Here is a 19,553-nt window from a genome sequence, read left to right as displayed (position 1 = left end):
TTGTGGATTCATCATTGACATCTTTCGCAACAGTGCCATCGATTTCCAAATGACGGCTCCGTGCAAGGGCTCCAAGCCTAATTCATAACGAATTACTATCGTTGATAAGTATTTGGGCAGTCTTAGTACGCGTCGCCAGAACAGGCCTTCTAGTTTAGACCAGATCTTATAGTCAATGTTCCAGCCTGACTCTGTTCCAAACGTAATTGCTGGTATTAACTTTTGTAGGTAGAAAGATCGTACCGGGATCAAGGAAAATTTTCCATATTGTGAATTGATTTTAGCTCCTTGGAGAGCTAGTGTTTTAATTTTTTTTTCGATTTCTGTAACCCAACTCCATTCTCTTATTGAGGTGCTAAAGGGTATGCCCAAATAGCGGATCTCATTCACTTCCTCAATCTTGACGTTGTTTATTGTCCAATTGAAGTTCTTGTTTCTCTGGCCCTCAACAAGGCCAAATTTCAGTATCTTGGATTTTTCCACATTGATCCTCAGATCATTTTCGACCATGTAAATGTTCAACGTATTTAATAGCCTCTGTAGGCCTATTTGTGTCTTGTCGATCAAGACCAGATCGTCTGCGTAAATCAAACAGCTTACAGGATTTCCGTTGACTCTAGGGGGGAAACAAAGCGTTTTGGCTAGTGTTCCTGACACATCCGCAATATAGAGTTTAAATAATGCCGCTGCCAACGGGCAGCCCTGCTTCACTCCCTTATTTGTGGTAATTGGTTGAGAAAGGTTGCCATTTTCATTTAGTCGTATTCTTATCGTGGTTGACTTATGCAGGGCCTTTATGGGATTTAGTATGTTATCGGGGCAATTCCATCTTTCCAGCTTTCCCCAAAGCCTTGCTCGATCTATTCCATCAAAAGCTTGTTGCAAGTCGATAAATGCCAGGAACAATTTTTCTTTCTTTCGCAAGGCTTCTAGTTTCAAGAGGTTCAGTATGGAAAGGTTGTTTTCTGTGCCAACTCCCTTAGTGAAGCCAGTTTGTCTTACATCGTTTAACCCAGACTGGCAGGCCCAAGCTGAAATCTTTTCCTGTAAAAAGGAGGCAAATACCTTTCCAATAGTGTCTAATAAAGCAATAGGTCGATAATTGCTAGGGATGTCCCTGCTGCCTTTCTTATAAATCGGGACAATTATTGCCTCAGACCAAGATGATGGAATTTTCTTGGCTTTTGATATTGTCGTGAACAGTTCAGCTATGAATTTGGCCCATTCACGAGAGTGATGTTTTAGCATAATATTCGTGATGCCGTCCGGGCCAGCTGCTCTGGAGTTTTTTAGCTTAGCTATAGCGTGAGCTATATCATCCACCGTCTCTGTTGTGTCCCAGCACGGGGCAACAGAGTTGTTTTCTTCATCTGGTGATTGCAGGTTGCAGAAAAATACTTTCTGGAAGTGGGTCACCCAGGCACCTTCCGGGACTCCGTTCGCCATTATTGCAGCTTGATTTTGATGATCGTGATTTAAAATTTTCCAGATGTCGCTGGTGTTGTGTGTTCTTATCAAGGAGAGCATCGTCTCGCCGCGTTCTTGGTCTCGCTGGTTTGCAAATGCTATTAGCCAATTTCGATACCTTTGTTTGCGTTGTTTGATTTCTTGTGCTCTGTTGGTGCCAGCTCTTGATCGTAGTTCTTTTAAGTCTTTTCTCAATTTCTTTTTTTCACTATTCAACCTGTTACTCCACGTGTGTTTGTGGTTTAGTACTGGAAGAGGCGGTCTTAAGAGGTGCGTGCTCAAGTTTAGAAGAATTGCCGGGTAGTTGGTGAATTCGGAGCTTCCTTTATTTTTTGACTGGAACGTAGACGTTAGTTGCTGTATTTGTTTGGTATTCAGTCTTAGTCTATTTCTGCCAGAATTTACTTCTAGGTTGGTGCAAGCCGTTCCACTCATGCGTTTACACTTTGGTTGCCAGGACATTTTCAGAGGGTAGTGGTCACTGGTCGTTGTCGGTGTTATCTGCAGATGCGTTATTGTGTGCATCAGATTTTCTGAGACCCAAATGTAGTCTAATGTTTTCTTTATCCCCATGTTTAGCCACGTAGTTTGTGGTGGGCAATCGCCGGGGACGTTTCCGTTGACCATGGTACAGTCCCTGGATTCCATGGCATCAGACCAACGTGCTCTTCTGGAAGAATCCCTGCTTTCTTCGTGTGCGCGGGGGTTGTTTTTCTGTTGGTTTGCATTAAACCAAGAAGTGTTTAGATCACCGCACACAATGATCCAAAGATTTTGGAGACTCCTCACGTTTTTATCAATTATTGTTGTTATTGATTGAATGAATGTTCCTGCCGAGATTTTTGCTGGGTTCCAGTATACATTAAGTAACAGTAAGTATAGAGATGTATTATGCTCTTTTCCTGTTCCACTACTTTTCCTTTCAAGCAGGGTCGATTGGACGTAATTGTTTGGGTTAGATGAGTCCACCACTTCCCAACTTGTTCCTGTTTTTATCATCGTCAATAGCCCCGAGAAAGGACGACCTTTCGTGCCTTTGCCTGCAGAATTTATTAGGATCTGGTATCCATCTTTTACCGGGGGTTGACGCATCCAAGTTTCCTGTAGGCAAATTATAAAATTGTCTGATAGATCCACCGGAAAGTTGTTATATAGATGGCTAAAACCTCTGGTGTTCCATGAGATCAAGGTGTTAACGGAATCTCGTTCATCATTACCTAGTTAATGTTTTTTGCCGGAATGGTAAGTGGGCCTTATATTCGTAGCAGACATTGAGTTTGGATTCGGGTACTTGCAAGTCAAGTCGTGCCGATTTCTCGCGGGGCTCTTTGAGACTCGCATTTCTGCGCCATCTACTCCTTTTTGTCTTGTCGGTTGGTGATCCTCCGAGATCTCAAACCCAAGGCTTAGTATGTCGTCCCTTGCGCCTATCAATAGCCTTCTGACTGCTTGAGAGCTGACATGAAGTAATACATTATCAACTGGAGCTTCTGAGATATATTCAACAATTTGTATGTCTTCAGATGCGATTGTCCTTAACAATGGCACTGAATGCAGCAGGCGCATGACGTTTCCACGGTTCAAATTTACATCGATATCGTCGCTCAGCACATTTGCCAGTTTGATTTTTTTTGGTAATGTGCGATTTTGTGCGTTGTTGTCAGTCTTTGATTTAAATTCTCCGATTTTTTTATTGTAGGCAGCTGTGCACTTTGGATTTAATTCGGTGACTCGCTTTCCCGTGCAATTTCGGAGGTGAACCGTCTTTCCTTCATCCTTTTGGTTATCAAACGTCATGGGAGTCGTAGCACAGTTCCCTCCCATTTTTTGGCAAGGAGGTAGTGTTAGTTTCGACCTGTTTTGATGACTGTGGGTTTGGACTTCTTGAGAACTCATTCTTTGTTCTTTAAGAGTGACGTGGGATTTACAGCTGCCTGTTTCACTTTCATCATATGAGTAAGTTGACAAATTACATAGTTCAAGTCCATCGCTGGTCGAATCACGGCTAGAGTCTGAGGCGACTCTCCTTCGTTTGTTTGAATTTGATCTTGATGGTTTAGACGCTGTCCTTGTGTCTTTTTCATTTGCAGTCGAGTCGCTGAGTGTTTTTTTCTTTTCATTTTCCTTATCGTATTCTTTTGGTGGTTCCACGGTGGTAAATAACGATAATTTATTAGTCGTTTTCCCTAGGGGTTTTTCACTTGAAGATGCCTTAAGTTTAGGAGGAGTTGTTAAATTTCTTATGAATTTCCTCGAATTTGTAGTTTGCTTCCTAACAGCTGTATTTTTTGTCTTTTCTTTCCTCTTTGTGTGTGGTGCATTTCTTGCTGCCTCTCCTTGTCCTTCGACTTGGATGGTGCCTAGATTCTTTCTACTCTGGAGGTTTTTTGCTCCCCCGAGAAAAATGCCGAAAGACGCCTTTGAGTTGGAACAGCTTGGTATCATGGGTGGCAGGTCCCAAATGCTCGGTGGAACTAGGCTTTTTAAGCCATCACTTGATAATTTTCCATCGTGCGGAATAGGGATCCCTAATCCATGGGAGTGACTTTGCGCTGGATTGGCACTGTTTATGACCATTTCTTTCGTTTTTGTGACTTCCTTTATTGCGCTTATGTCGGGACTCTCCTGGTGGAGTGTACCGAGTAAGGCGCAGGCTCGAATGTTATTGTCAGTTGGTAATCCTTGTGAAATGGATGGCTCTCCAGGGCTTGTGTCTGGCCGAGAGTCACTTCCTGGGTTTCCTGGAATTGGAAGTACTGAATTCTGATTCATGAAGACCTTTTTCATGAAGTTAGACAAATCGTCCATTTGGGTCCTGGCTTCGTTTGAATTTTTTTCAATTAGCCGAACTATTCCTTTGAATCCATCTTCCATCTCATTGTGTTCATTTATCCTTTGCTGTTGTTGAGTAGTAAAGTTGAGTTCCATCAATGATAGTTTTTCAGCTAATTGTCCAATGGTTGCTCCATTGGTATGTAATGCTTCATTGACACTTTCGTATAATTTTATGAAAGGTAGTAGGGCTTGCGATGTCGCAGCTAGCACGTTGTTGTGTATCTGTATGGCTGCTGCGACGGACAAATTTGCTTTGGCTTCTGTAATTGACTCCATCAGACTTGCCTTCTTGTCCTTGCAGTGGCAAGTCATTTCTCGATGTTCTGGTTGTCTGGGCGAAAGTTGCTTCCCACAGCGTGATTCTGGAGTTTTTCCCATGTGTGTGATTAGAGGAGTGGAACAGGTTGGAGCATTGCCATCTTTTTTTGTCAAATACTTGACACATGGTGTTACCCCTCGTGACTTTTCGGGACATCCATCGCCGAAATCGTGGGGTCGATAAGATCCTGAAGTGTCCTTCTCCCATCTTGGCAAGATGCCAACTTCGTTCTCCTTTTGCACCTGATGTCTTATTTTTTTTAGGTGATTCCCACACCCTAGTTCCATGGCACTACGTTGTTCTGAGGTCATAATTTCTCTGGCACATAGGCCGTGACTATATTTGTCTTTAGAGAAACTTTTGACTAGCTTCTCTTTCATGGATTCGTAGTCGGCTTCTAGCCTCGTTGAGAGTCTGGCTTCTCGGCCAGATAAGTCAAGTTCGTTTGTATTCGATGTTATCGTTTTCTTTTTCGTTGTAGACACTGAGGTGTCAATATTTATTGTGTCCACATTCGATGTTATATTGCTCGCTAACTGGGTGATTAGTAGATGACTCGTCTGAGTCGGTGACAGTGGTTCTGAGTTGGCTTCAGTTTGGTCTGAGACCTGCTTCCGGAAGTGGAATCTTAACGTTTTGATACTTTTTTGGCTGCTAGGTGCGTCCGAATTCAAGAGTTCAGCATCTGTCACATCAAACGGAGAATAAAATAAGTCTTCGCGTTCCTCATTGAGCTCGTCTTGTATGCCACATTGTGGTTGTATTTTTCTTGAGGCTTCACAGTTTGTTTTAGAGACAGAATGAACATCTCCTTCAGTCTTTGATGTGATATCATGTTTGTTCATAGGGTTTACAGAGTATTCCTCTCTGCCCGTGGCGAGTGATGTATCGGATTGGATGTTACATTTGCGCCCATCTACGTTGTTAGTTGGAGGCTTTGCCTCGGATTGTCCCGCTGAAGCGGCAGCTTCTATGACTAGGCTAAGCTTGTCATTTGACGATGCAGACTGTATGCAAGCCCCCCTCGGGGGTCGTGCCCTCAGCTCTTCGACGGATTGTGTTTGTTGTGCTTTAGTCACGTCAGAGGACGGAGGGGGGGTTTGAGAGGGCTCGCGATGTTCAGGCGTTAAATGATCTAGACTCGCCGGACCCCGTGTAGCGGGGCTCAACGGGATAGACTCAGGTCCCTCCTTCCCCGCACCCAGGCTACATAGATTATGAGCTGCCTCAGGCTCGGCCACCAGAATGTTTTCCTCTGAATCGGCGGTCGGCGTGATCTGAGGCATTTCCCTCCCAGCACAATAATTTGTTTGTTTTACTTTTAAACGGGCTTGGGAACGTGTGTCCATAGTCAAAAGGTCTTACCTGACAGCTGGCTACCTGCCGCGGACTGCAGCTGATTGAGACTCCGCGCGCGCTCGGCGCTTACCAGACCTTTTTATGGTACGTTAAGTGTTTTACTGAGGTCGAGATCTGAAGTTCTTATGCGCACCTCCGCGCAACAGCCGCTTAACAGCCCAAGGCCTTTACCCCTGTCGGGCTTAACGCCGCAAGGGTGCCTCGCTGATGTTTAAATAGCTCTGAAGGGTCACGTGATCCTCCACGTGACTGCCACAAGCCACGCCTCCTCCAGGAAGCGTGGAACGGGAAGAGCTGAGACTGCTCGCAGTGCCGTGCAGGTCCTTGGGAAAGATAGCGCTCTGGGAGCAGCGTTCAAACTCGGTTCAAGGTTCTGCACAAGTGCAGGATTCGCGCCGCTCGGGCGCCTCGCTGATGTTTAAATAGCTCTGAAGGGTCACGTGATCCTCCACGTGACTGCCACAAGCCACGCCTCCTCCAGGAAGCGTGGAACGGGAAGAGCTGAGACTGCTCGCAGTGCCGTGCAGGTCCTTGGGAAAGATAGCGCTCTGGGAGCAGCGTTCAAACTCGGTTCAAGGTTCTGCACAAGTGCAGGATTCGCGCCGCTCGGGCGCCTCGCTGATGTTTAAATAGCTCTGAAGGGTCACGTGATCCTCCACGTGACTGCCGCAAGCCACGCCTCCTCCAGGAAGCGTGGAACGGGAAGAGCTGAGACTGCTCGCAGTGCCGTGCAGGTCCTTGGGAAAGATAGCGCTCTGGGAGCAGCGTTCAAACTCGGTTCAAGGTTCTGCACAAGTGCAGGATTCGCGCCGCTCGGGCGCCTCGCTGATGTTTAAATAGCTCTGAAGGGTCACGTGATCCTCCACGTGACTGCCGCAAGCCACGCCTCCTCCAGGAAGCGTGGAACGGGAAGAGCTGAGACTGCTCGCAGTGCCGTGCAGGTCCTTGGGAAAGATAGCGCTCTGGGAGCAGCGTTCAAACTCGGTTCAAGGTTCTGCACAAGTGAAGAAGACCGGTAACACCAAATGTTCGTTAAGGATACATTCTGACGCTCAGGTTCTTGTGGCAAAAATGAAAGATTTAATGACGATACTAGCGAAACGCCGCATAGCGATGGCATGGAACAAGAGAGAAGGCCCTTCGAAGGAAGGATGGTGGGCCGACCTACAAAAATGGGCAATAGCGGAGACGGCAGTCTGGGCGAGAGCTACACAAAAGGGAGAGAGCAACAGCGGAGCCAGATTACAAGCATGGAACTCCCTGGTGCAAGACCTGCTTGGCAGTGGAGGCGATGACGATACGACTGACAGTAGCGATCCAGGGGACACAGAAAACGACGAAATTGAACCGCCCACGTCGGGAGGCACTACATAACTCACAATGGAGAGAACTAAGGGGAAGGAAAAGAAGAGGTTGTGACCTGTGCGGACTCTGAACAGTGCAACTCCAACTGGGAAAGACCAGCAAACACACGCAAAGACAAGGCCAAGGGAAATTTCCGAGGAAAGGAGAGAGGCCACTGGGAGACTGGCCCCTCAGCCACGAACTTGACAACGACCGGCGCCGGCCCCGAGGCGGCAAAGGACCAAGAACATAATGCGGCTGCCTTTAGGGAGAGGGAGGGGGGAGGGAGGGGGGAAAGACAATGGGAGAGGGACTTTCGTTTCTGTTTTTTGTTTGTTCTCTCCCATCCCTTTTATGTTGTAAAACCAATAAAAAGAAGTTAAAAAAAAAAAAAAAAGGATACATTCTGACGGTACCTTTGGCATAAAGGTGGAGTCCATACGCAGTACCACCCTTGAAGCGTGGAAAGCCAAGTAAGGCTGCTTGCAAGACAGGTCCTGCATCTCCCAGGCCTGCCTAGCTGAGGTGATGGCCACGCGGAATGCCGTCTTCCACGAGAAAAACTTGAGTGGGACTTAATGCACAGGTTCAAAAGGAGCTCCTATGAGCTTAGTTAGCACTACATTGAACTCCAACCCAGAGCAGGAGCCTTCACCGGTGGAAAAGTCCTGAAGAGTCCTTTGAGGAACTCTTGGACGAGTCTGTGCGACCACAGCGAAGGTCTAACTGGAGACCTGGTGTACCTGGATATGGCGGCGAGATGCACCTTGATAGAGGCGTGACCCAATCCTGCCTTGGGCAAGTAAAGCAAGTTTGGTATAAGTTGCAGGGCTGTGACACGCAGGGGAGTAATCTTCTGAGTCCGGCACCACACAGAAAAGTGCTTCCATTTATGGACCTAGCACTTCAATGTTTACGAGGCTCTGCCCCTGGCCAGGATGTCCTTAGATTCTGTGGGTAAAGCATAACCTCCAAACTCTAGGGCTGCAGGAGCCATGCCTCAGGTTCAGCGACTAAGGGTCGTGGTGCAGAATCGCCTCCCCTTCTCTGCTGAGAAGGTCCGGGAACTGAGGCAGCGTGATGGATGGGGCCCTGACAGACGCAGGAGATTCGGGTACCAGATTTGTCGCAGCCACACTGGGGCAACAATTATTATCCTGCAGTGGCACTGGGAGTGTGTTGATCACACGTAAGAGGAGTCGGAACAGAGGAAGGGTGTACAGGAACTGTACCTCCCATGGGAACGAGAACGCATTTGCCATGCTTCTCGACTGAGGGAACCTGCTGGCGAACTTCTGGCACTTGCAGTTTGCCGCCTTTGCAAAGAGATCGATCAGAGCTGGCCCCATTTGTCAAACAGAAGGTCCATCTGATCCTGGCGAAATTCCCACTCGTGGCAAGAACGCAGCTCCCCACTGTGCGAGTCCGCAATGGTGTAATTGACACTCGCCAGGTGAAAAGGGATGAGGAACATGTCCCGACGAATGGCCCAGCGCCACAGGTCCAGGGCCTCCTTGGAGAGTGCTGGAGAGCGGGTCCCTCCTTGCTTCCAGTTGTAGAAAATGGTGGTGTTGTCTGAAGAGCCTCACCACTTTGCCCTTTTAACGACGGCAGAAAGGACTTGAGGGCCCAGAATACAGCCCAAGTTCCAGGATGTTGATGTGAAGAACCTTTTCTTCCTGTTGCCAGAGCCCTCTGGCGTGCAACTGTCTGGTGTGGGCTCCCCAGCCTTCTAGAGAGGTGTCCGTGGTGACCGTCTCTTGGTAAGGCAGGACTTGAAACGGAGTCCCTTGGATGAGATGCAGCCGTACACCCCACCACTGCATCGCCCGACAGAATCCCTTGTTGAGGCAGATCTTGTCTGCAAAGGTCTCCGATACCTGCATCCACCTCGCATCCAGGAACTCCTGGAGAGCCCTCATCTGAAATCTGCTGAGGCGGACATGGCTAATGCAGGACAACATCATGCCCAGCAGCGACTTCATGCGCCACACTGTTGCCGTCTGCTTAGATGACAAGCACTGTACTTTCCCTTATATGGTTACAACCCTCTTCTTTGAGTGGGACGCCAAACACATTACTGTGTTGAGCTGGGCACCTAGAAACTGCGCTTTCCGAGATGGCGTCAAGCAGGACTTTGGATAGTTTATGAAGAACCCCAACTCTGTCAGCAGATGTATGCTCCTTGATATGTGCTTGCTCGCAGCACGTGTGAGCGGGATCAAACAAGGCAATCGTCCAGGTAAGGGTATACGTGGATGCCCTGCAGACGAAGATGCGCCACCATCGGGGTTAGGCACTCTGTAAAGACCCTCTAAGCTGATTTTAGGCCGAAGGGCAGAGCCTTGAACTGGTAGTGCTGACCCCGAACCACGAATAGTAGGAATTTGCAGAGTTTCTTGTGAACGGGGATGTGGAAGTAGGCATACACCAGATCCAACTATGTCAGAAAATCCCCTTCCTACAGCTGGCTGAGCACGTGTTGCAAAGTGACCATCCAGAACTTTTGGGACTTTAAGTACTTGTTGAGCCGATCCAGATCCAGGAATGGCCTCAAATCCCCTGTTATCTTTCAAACCAGAAAGTATCTGGAATATACTCACGAGCCCCTCAGGGGCTGGGGGACGGGTTCCATTGCCCTCATCTGTAAAATGGCATGCACCTCTCGCAGAAGCTGTGGGCCGTGTTCTTGCTGTGGCACCAGTGGAATACGAGGACACCTGCATTGGAACTCCAAGGTGTGCCTCTGTCCGAGAGTGTCTAGCACTCATCTGTCAGTGGTGATCATCTTCCACGCGCTGACAAACTTCACCAACCGGCCCCCCACTTGGGTGCATAAGTGGGGGCCTGAGGTCATGGCCAACGCAGTCCTCTACTGCCTTGAAAGCAACCCCTGTATGCTTGAGTGGAGGAGCGTGAAGGCTGTCCATACGGGGTAGACGAAAGGAAGATATCCAACATTGTTGCAGCATTCCCAGGGAGCACGCAGTCTCTGTGTCAGTCTTTATGGCTTGTAAAGACTCATCGACAGGCTTGCCGAAGAGGCCCTCACAGTCGAACGGCATATTCACCACCGTAGCCTGAACGTCCTGGCAGCAGAGGTTTGATACCTTTAACCAGCCTTGTCGACGAAGGGACACACTGTTTTGCATCTGGCAGAATCCTGTGTCCGCAATGTCCACCGCCACTGTAATGGCGTGGTCCGAGGCCACTTTCCCTTCTCGAAAAAGTTCCAGTGCCTCAGCCTTCTTTTCCTCGTGCAGGAAGTTTAGTATAGGTCCCAGCTTGTGCCATAGTTCCCGGTTAAAATGGCTAGGGCATTAGGTGCCTTGATGGTAGAGGCTGCTTTGTAGATTATTCTCTTGTCCATTGCGTCCAGCTTCTTCCCCTCCTGGTCCAGGGGTACCATGGCTGCCAACAATGGGTTTGCTGAGCACTTCCTGGCTGCGGCCCAGGACTTGGGATAATTTATGGAAAATACCAGATCAGTAAGCAGACGGACCGTCCTCGTTCACCAATGAGTGGAAGCTGGATCGAACAAGCCAATCATCCAGATAAGTGTAGACGTGGATGCCCCCCAGGACGAAGGTGTGCTGCCACCGGAGCTAAGCACTTTGTAATGACCCTTGGGGCCGATGTCAGGCGAAGGGGAGTGCCTTGAACTGATAGTGTTGTTGCTGTACCATGAACTGCAGGAATTTGCATGTTTCTGGTGGATTAGGATGTGGAAGTAGGCGTCCTCCAGATCCAGCGACACCATGAAGTCGCCTTGTTCCAGCTGGCTGAGCACGGGCTGCAACGTGACCATCCTGAACTTCAGGTACTGGTTGAGGCGTTCAATGTCCAGGATCAGCCGACACCCTACCGTCTTCTTCCAGAACAGAAAGTATCTGGAGTACACACCGGAAGCAGTGGGGGACGGCCCTATAAACCCCTTTTTTAAACATGGTTGGACCTCTTGCAGCAGCTGCGCCATGTGCTGCTCTTCTCGAGCCACGGGGGGAATACGGTGACACCTTCGTTGGAACTCCAAGGTGTGCCCCTGTTAGAGAGCGTCCAGAACCCATCTGTCTGTGGTGATGGTCTTCCACGCGCCGACGAACCTCGCTAGCCGTCCTCCCACTGGGGTGCACAAGTGGGGGCCCAAGTCCACGGCCGGTTCAGGCCTGTTTCGGTGTTAGGGCCCTGCTCTACGGGTGGCGTTGATGCTGTCCTCCGCTGCCGTATGCCTATGAGCAACCTCTGTATGCTTCTTGCATCATGGAGCAGGAAGGTTGTCGATAAGGGGTGTTATATGCCTTGGAGGACCTGCCAGACTTTCCTCTAGAGGAATGAAAGGACGACCACCGTTTCTGTAGGGTACCCAGTGAATATGCCATTTCCGTGTCTGTTTTGATCACCTGCAGAGACTCGTCGACTGTCTTGCCAAAAAGGTTCTCACCATCAAATGGCATATGCAATACTTTGGACCGAACGTCTGGTCTGAAGTTGGTGGCTTTGAGCCATCCCTGCCGCTGAAGAGACACACCATTACCCATTTACCGGAACGCTGTTTCTGTGTTTCTGCAATTTCTACTGCCACTGTAATGGCATGGGCCTAGGCCACTTCCTCTTCCTGGAAAGCTTGCACCTTCTTATCAGGTAGGAAGTCCAGAATAGGACTCCGCTTTTACCATAGCTCCCGGTCATAGAGGGACAAAATGGCCAAGGCGTTAGCTGCTTTAATGATGCTGGCAGCAGTGTAGATGATTCTCTTTCCCATCACGTCCAGCTACTTTCCCTCGTGGTCCAGGGGCACCAAGGATGAAGATGACTGGTTTGCCAATCATTTTGTAGCTGCGGCCGACACCTCAGGCACTTGGGGTCCGACTCTGGTGCTCGGGGTTTTCATTAGTGCCAAGCCCTCCTCCAAGATATTGTCTAGCAAGGGGACTGACATGATGGTCTTGCATCTGAACTCCAGAAGTTGGTAAAGGAATCTTTCCTTTTTAGTCTCCTCCGGCACCAGATGTAACAGCTCCGAGGCCCTGGACATCATAGCATGATAAGAGCAAACCTGATGCAGTGGAGAGGCCCTGTGAGGTTCATCTGCGCCCAACAGTTCCCCGTCTGCTGGTATGAAGTCATCTGCCTCGTCTGTGTCAATAGCTGTAACTGCTGTATCCATTCCCATGTCCGTGTGCGTTGCTGGATACCCAGTCAGAATAAAATCCTGTGGCGGAGGTGTCGGTTGACGCCTTGGGTCAGGTAGGTACCTTGCCTTGCTTTGCGCCAGGGTGCACTCCCAGGCTGCCATCTTGTAGGGCTCCTAGACGGTGCAGGGCCCGGTGTGGGATTTCCGAGACCAGCATGTGCAGCATTGTTAATATGTCCAAGGACATGTCCCTCGGCTGAGGTGTGAAAGGAACAAGTGGTGGAGGTTCTGGACTGATGCATATTGAATCTCTGTGGGGACCTCCTCCCCATTCGTGGTCCAAATAATCTTCGGACAGGTTATCCTCACCCTCGTCCAAGCTGGTATAAATCTGCACAGGCTTCTCCGGGGCAGCCTGCGGGTCCGTACCCTTCTTAGGGACGGCAGGAGCTTTAGCCCTTCCCCTCTCAGCCAGGAGACCTGTCCCCATACCAGGGGCGTTTGCAGGTGCCACTGCAGTCGCCTGACGCCTTGGTGGCAGTGTCACTTGAGGAGCAGCTGTCACCGTGACCGTGGACACCACTTCGTGGCCAGTCACGCCTTCGACAAAGAAATTACAGCCATCGACGGGCTGGTAGGAGCCTTTGTCGACATGGTTGTTGACGTGGATGACAAAGCTTTTCTGGCTGGTTGAGCAGCTGATGATGATGATGGCATCTCCGAGGGGGAATGCGAAGGGCCACCTTTTGATCTTTCCTTCGAGGTCTTCTACGCCGCTGGTAAGCAGAGTTTTGACTGAGTCAAGGACTTTCTCTTAGAGAGGGCACCCCTCACTTGTAGGCTCGCCGTATAAGTAGTTGGTGACGGAGACCTTGTTGTTCCCGTGCTGGGGCAGCCTGGCCTACAGGTGGGGCGTTCTCAAAGGACCTCAACCTCTTTCCCGAGGGCGTACGTTCGTGGGACCAGCCGGTCCTGGGGGAAGCCTGACCATGGATTAGTCTGGTTGTAGAGGTGCACACTGCTGTTACTTGACTATAATTAAAGTAAATAGCTAGAGGTAAATGTCTATCAACCTTCTGGTTCTCCCAGTTGAGATCTATGCTACTAGATCCAAAGTATTGAGAAGAGGGAAAAGGTACCTCGAGACAACTCGGGGTACAAACAGGGGCATGACTTTTAACAACTATATGAGTTGCAAAACCAATTATTCGATGGTGCTTTTATAAATTAAGGAATACTTCAACACCAGGTAAATTCTAAAAAGTCATTGGGCCTCATTCCGAGGTGGGTGGTAAGGGATACCGGGCAGCAGCAAGGAGACAGGTGACGGTAATCCCTTTCGGCCCAATTCCGAGGTCCCTTAGCAGGAACCGCAAGGGACATGTGGTCGGACCACACGTCCCTTACGGGTCCCTTTAGAGGACAAGGGCGCTAATTACCAGGCCCGTAATTAGCGCCTTCCCCATTCCCATTGAGCCCTATGAGGGCTATTAATATTTAATATTTATTAAATTGTTTTTGGGATCTAACCCAGTTACATTTTGTATCAGGTCTAATTTGACTGGGAACTGGATTGCGCGTCTTGCCATCCCCCTTTTTTTGTTTCTTAAAAAGGTTAGTGTTTGTACAGCGGTCAACAGTGGGTTGTTCAAAAAACTGCTTTAACATGGGGTAAGGTCACAACCTGTACAGATCATAGGCTAGCGATACAACGAGCACAAACTGTAGCAGAGTATCAGTTGTATATGCTCAGAAACGGTTCCGTCTGTAGCAGAAAGGAAGTCTATCTGTAGCTCGAGTTATAATTGCTCAAGAAGACCACAGTCTGCATCACAGCATGGGAGAGACAGGGGTTCATGTAGTGCAACATTGCCACAGTGGGAAGAGGTCCAGTGTGCATCTGTACATATTTTACATATTTCAGAAGACACATCTGTTTTAATGTTCCATATTAAAGATGCCGGTAGAGAAGGATCTATGGAGGAAGGCTTTTCGCCAAAGTGAATGCTATTTGATGAAATAAGCAGCACAAAACTCATTGCCTGCCTTGTGACACAGGCAGCCCCTGCAATTGTTTCACTCACTGTCCTTTAATCTCGCTCAACCCCACTTTCGTGGATACGTTGACATCTGTATTTTCGTTGTAATGTGTCATTTCTTTCACTATGTGCATAATTTCTGGTCTAAATTTGGAAACAAATATACATTTCAGTACATCGCAATGGTTGCTCTCTAGAAACTGTAACCTCGCAGAAGCTCTGGTCTTACCTGCTTGCACCACCAGGGGACACCACTCGGGCATGGACAGCAACAAGCAGCCTCCTCAGCACCTCCATACGAATAGTTTTCCACTTCTCTGGAGGCCAGATGTGAAGAGCAAGCACTGTATAATAGTGAGGTCCATCCACTTCAAAGGCACTCTCCACCCACTTTTCCTTCGGCTGCTCCATGAAGGTCTGGAGGTTCTTCTCCTCTCTGGATGTTGCTCTGGTTCTGGAATGGAAAACCAGACATTAAATAACTTGTTTTTGGACTCTTCCTCAAAATCCATAGAGGTCTTCCTAGTGACCCTCCCACAGATACATATAAACAACACGATTAAGTGGGACACTAAATGGGTGGTTTATAGAGCCCTTTTGCTAAATTAATTTCCAGTCAGTGCAGTTTTTAACACTGAAACAGCAAAGTTTTCAACTTACTACGAAACACTGACTGAAAAGAAGTAGCCTGTAGATTACACAGAGGTTTGTTCTGTTATCTAGGACCCCAGCACGGGAATGGGCCTATTACGCCTCGAGTTGGATTCCTTTTTGGCACTTTGCAACAGGAATAAGGAACAAGTTACTTACCTGTAACTGTTGTTCTCCAGCATGGGTCTGGCATGGATTCACATGCTCATGAATATTCCCCGTCGTCAGGCTGGGAATCCTCGGTAAAGAAAAAACCAGTATCAGTTTCGTTTCTGATCTGTCTTTCGTAGTAATAACCAATCACTGGTCTCTGCGTCATACTGACCACAGCCAATGACTGCCCTCTACCTAAGCACCGCCTCTGGCAGCCATCTTCAGATTTGGAAGCACGTGAAGTGGCAGTATGACCAAGTGAAGAGCCGCAGAGGGGTAGGCGGGAGGGTTCGCATGTGAATCCATGCCAGACCCATGCTGGAGAACAACAGTTACAGGTAAGTAACTTGTTCCTTCTCCAGCATGGGGTCTGGCATGGATTCACATGCTCATGAATAAAGAATACATAGCAGTACACACATGCACAACCACGGGAGGTGGCAAAGGCTCAACATTAAGCATCACATCAACTCAACATTAAGCATCTTACCTCCTCACCAGGCTCACCTCAGGCGAACAGGTTGCGCAGCACTGCTTGGCCGACCCTGGACTCCTCCCTGGAATCCCGGTCGACGCAGTAGAATTTCGTGAAGGTGTGCGTCGACCTCCACGTAGCAGCCCTGCATATGTCCAGCAGGGGCACACCAGATAGGAACGCCGTGGTAGCTGCGATCGCTCTGGTGGAATGGGCTCTCGGACGGCCAGGCAGAGGTCGGTTTGCCAACCGGTGACAGTACATGATACAGCCGGAGAGCCATCTGGAGATGGAAGCCTTCGAGAGAGCCTTCCCCTGATTGACAGGTCCAAAGTTCACAAAGAGTTGTGACGTCTTCCGAAAACCTTTCGTGCGGTCCACGTAGAACTTCAGCGCTCTAGCTACATCCAGCGAGTGCAAAGTCCTCTCAGCCGGCGACGAAGGCGACGGGAAGAACACAGGTAACACCAAGGGTTCGTTGAGATGAAAGTCCGACGGTACCTTGGGCATGAAGGAGGGGTGCGTCCTGAGCACTACCCTCGTGTCGTGGAAAGTCAAGTACGGGGCCTTGCAGGAAAGGGCCTGGATCTCTCCCACTCGTCGTGCGGAGGTGATGGCCACGAGAAAAGCTGTTTTCCACGATAGAAACTTCAACGGGGCCGAGTGCAGAGGCTCGAACGGAGGTCCCATGAGTTTGGTCAGCACCACGTTGAGCTCCCACGCCGGGGCCGGAGCCTTCACCGGCGGGAACGATCTGAACAGTCCCTTCATAAACTCTTTCACCAGACGATGAGACCACAAGGACGTCCGGCCCGTGGTTCTGGTGTATCGGGAGATCGCAGCAAGATGAATCTTGATGGACGCGTGAGCCAGACCAGCTTTGGCCAGCGTCAGCAGGTACGGCAGCACTTGGGGAGCCGTAATCCGTAGAGGGTTAATCTTCTGTGCGTGGCACCAGACAGAGAACCTCTTCCATTTGTGTCCGTAGCATTTAAGAGTCGAGGACGCCCTGGCCTTTGCAAGAACCTCTCTGCAATCGGCCGGTATGTCGTATCCTCCAAACTCTAGCGCCGCAGGAGCCAGGCCTGCAAGTTCAGCGACTTCGGGTCGTGGTGGAGGATGGCGCCTCCTTCCCTGGAGAGTAGATCCGCGTCCGCCGGCAGCTTGATTGGCGGGGACGCCGACAAGTCCAGAAGGTCCGGGAACCATATCTGCCTCGGCCACGCAGGTGCGACGAGGATCATCCTGCACCGTGACCTCTTGAGCTGGTTGACGAGCCGGATTAGCAGAGGCAAGGGAGGGAACGCGTAGAGGAACAGGCCCTCCCAGGGGAACGAGAAAGCATCGCCCATGCTCCTCGTCTGGGGAAACCTGCTGGCGAACCTCCGGCACTTGGTGTTCGTCGCCGTCGCGAACAGGTCGATCTGGGGTGTGCCCCACCGTCGGAAGAGGCGATCCACCAGATCCTGCCGTAGTTCCCACTCGTGGCACGAGCGCAGCTCCCTGCTGAGTGAGTCGGCGATGGTGTTTTTTATCCCTGCCAGATGAAACGGCACCAGAAGAATCCCTTGGGCGACGGCCCAATGCCACAGTTCCTGCGCCTCCTTGGACAGCGCTGGGGACCTGGTTCCGCCCTGTTTCCTGATGTAAAACATGGTGGTGGTGTTGTCGGTGAAGATCCTCACCACCTTGCCCTTGAGGGACGGAAGGAAGGACCTGAGGGCCCAAAACACTGCACGGAGCTCCAGGACGTTGATATGCAGGGACTTCTCCGTCGGGAGCCAGAGTCCCCTTGCGTGCAGATTTTCGGTGTGCGCTCCCCACCCTTCTAGGGAGGCATCCGTGGTCACAGTCACCTGGTGGGCTGGGGTCTGGAAGTCCATGCCCGCCGTCAGATGCGCGCGGGTGCCCCACCACCGTATCGCTCGTCGGAAACTCTCGTCGAGCTTGATCCTTTCCTCGAAGCTGCCCGTCGTCTGGATCCAGCGCGCATCCAGGAACTCTTGCAACGGGCGCATCCGGAGCCTGCACATGGGAATGAGGTAGATGCAGGAAGACATCATCCCGAGGAGGGACTTGATGGACCTCACCTTGGCCGCGTCGGCCACCAACATCCGTTGCACCTTGCCCAAGATGGTCCTGGTCCTCTCCTCCGACGGGGAGGCCAGAAGGGACACTGTGTCGAGCCTCGCTCCCAGAAACAGTGCGACTTGCGCGGGCACCAGGTGGGATTTGGCGTAGTTCACGGAGAATCCCAGGTCCGTGAGGAGTTGGACGGTCCTTGCCGTGTGGACCACGGCGAGCTCCCTCGTCTTGGCGCGGATGAGCCAGTCGTCCAGGTAGGGGTAGACGTGAATCCCCTCGCGGCGCAGCTGCGCCGCCACCGGTGCGAGGCACTTGGTGAAAACCCTGGGTGCCGACCGTAGTCCGAAGGGAAGGGCTTTGAACTGGTAATGACGCCCTTGGACCACGAATCTGAGGAATTTTCGGTGCCCCTTTAGGATGGGAATGTGGAAGTAGGCATCCTCCAAATCCAACGACGATAGGAAGTCTCCTTCCTCCAGCTGACCCAGGACGTGCTGGAGGGTGACCATCCGGAACTTCTGCGCCTTGATGAACTTGTTCAGGCGTCGCAGGTCCAGGATGGGGCGCCATCCTCCCGTCTTCTTCTTCACGAGGAAGTAACGCGAGTAGACTCCGGAGCCCCGAAGCCTCTTTGGGACGAGTTCGATGGCGCCCTTTCTGAGCATCGCCTTTACCTCCAGGAGAAGTTGAGGGACGTGAAGTTCTTTCCTGGCCACGGGGGGGACGCGCGGGCACCTTCTTTGAAACTCGAGCGCGTGGCCCCGGGCCAGGGCGTCCAGCACCCAACGGTCGGTGGAGATGGACTCCCACACGCTGACGAAGCCCGCCAGCCGGCCTCCCACCGGGGTGCTTCGGTGGGGGCCCGACCCCACGGCCGGTTCAATCCTGCTTGGACGCGGCCTTGCCGCCTTGGCCTCCTTGGCGACGACGGCGGGGTCCGCCAGACTTGCCTCGTCCTCTGTAGGCCTCTTGCGACGACGAGCGGGCCGCTTGACGGTAGGAAGCGAAACCGCCGCCGGAACCTTTGGAGGCGCCCTTGCCTCCGCCGCTCCGAAAGGGCGTCCGCCGTTGCTGCAGTACTCCAAGGGCCCGGGCCGTCTCAGTATCCGCCTTGATGGCCTGAAGGGAATCGTCCACTGTCTTCCCAAACAGGTTGTTCCCGTCGAAGGGCATGTCCAGGACCCTGGTCTGGACGTCCTGCCGAAAGTCCGTAGCCTTGAGCCATCCGCGACGTCGAAGGCAAACGCCGTTGCCCATCTGGCGGAACCCAGTGTCGGCGATGTCCGTCGCCACGGTGATGGCGTGGTCCGAGGCCACCTCACCTTCCTGCAGGATCTCAAGGGCCTCCGCCCTCTTGTCGTCCGGCAGAAAATCCAGCAGGGGAGCTATCTTGTACCAGAGTTCCCTGTCGTAGCGGGCCACGATAGCCAAGGCGTTGGCCGCTTTAATCGTCGTCGCCGCCGACGAGATGACTCTGCGTCCCATGGCATCCAATTTCTTTCCCTCGCCGTCCGGCGGGGAAGTCGACGTGGAGGCCGCACCCCCCCCCCGCTTTCTTCCTGGCTGCCGCGGAGACGACGGAGTCCGGGGTAGGCTGCGCCCGGAGGCATAGGGGGGCCGAGTCCGGGACCCGGTACTTTTTCTCGTACCGGTCTCTTTTCGCTGGCGTCGTGGAAGGGTTCTTGAGGAGGG

At 51.1% G+C, this 19,553-nt stretch overlaps 1 protein-coding gene across 6 annotated transcripts in view; it reads right to left on the bottom strand.

Annotated features, from left to right (window-relative positions):
- The window catches only part of UBR4 (ubiquitin protein ligase E3 component n-recognin 4), a 2,945,062-nt gene that overhangs the window by 22,318 nt on the left and 2,903,191 nt on the right, over positions 1 to 19,553 (bottom strand). For all 6 annotated transcript variants that reach the window (XM_069611069.1, XM_069611071.1, XM_069611072.1 and 3 more), the window contains one exon: positions 14,727 to 14,951. In XM_069611069.1, coding sequence (XP_069467170.1) covers positions 14,727 to 14,951 — 225 coding nt within the window. The remainder of the gene's footprint in view (positions 1 to 14,726; positions 14,952 to 19,553) is intronic.

The sequence above is a fragment of the Ambystoma mexicanum genome, chromosome 8, assembly GCF_040938575.1.
Source record: "Ambystoma mexicanum isolate Mex_15411 chromosome 8, UKY_AmexF1_1, whole genome shotgun sequence".
Lineage (NCBI taxonomy): Eukaryota > Metazoa > Chordata > Amphibia > Caudata > Ambystomatidae > Ambystoma > Ambystoma mexicanum.
Note: the sequence above shows the minus strand (reverse complement) of the source record. Positions and strands in the feature narration are given on the sequence as shown.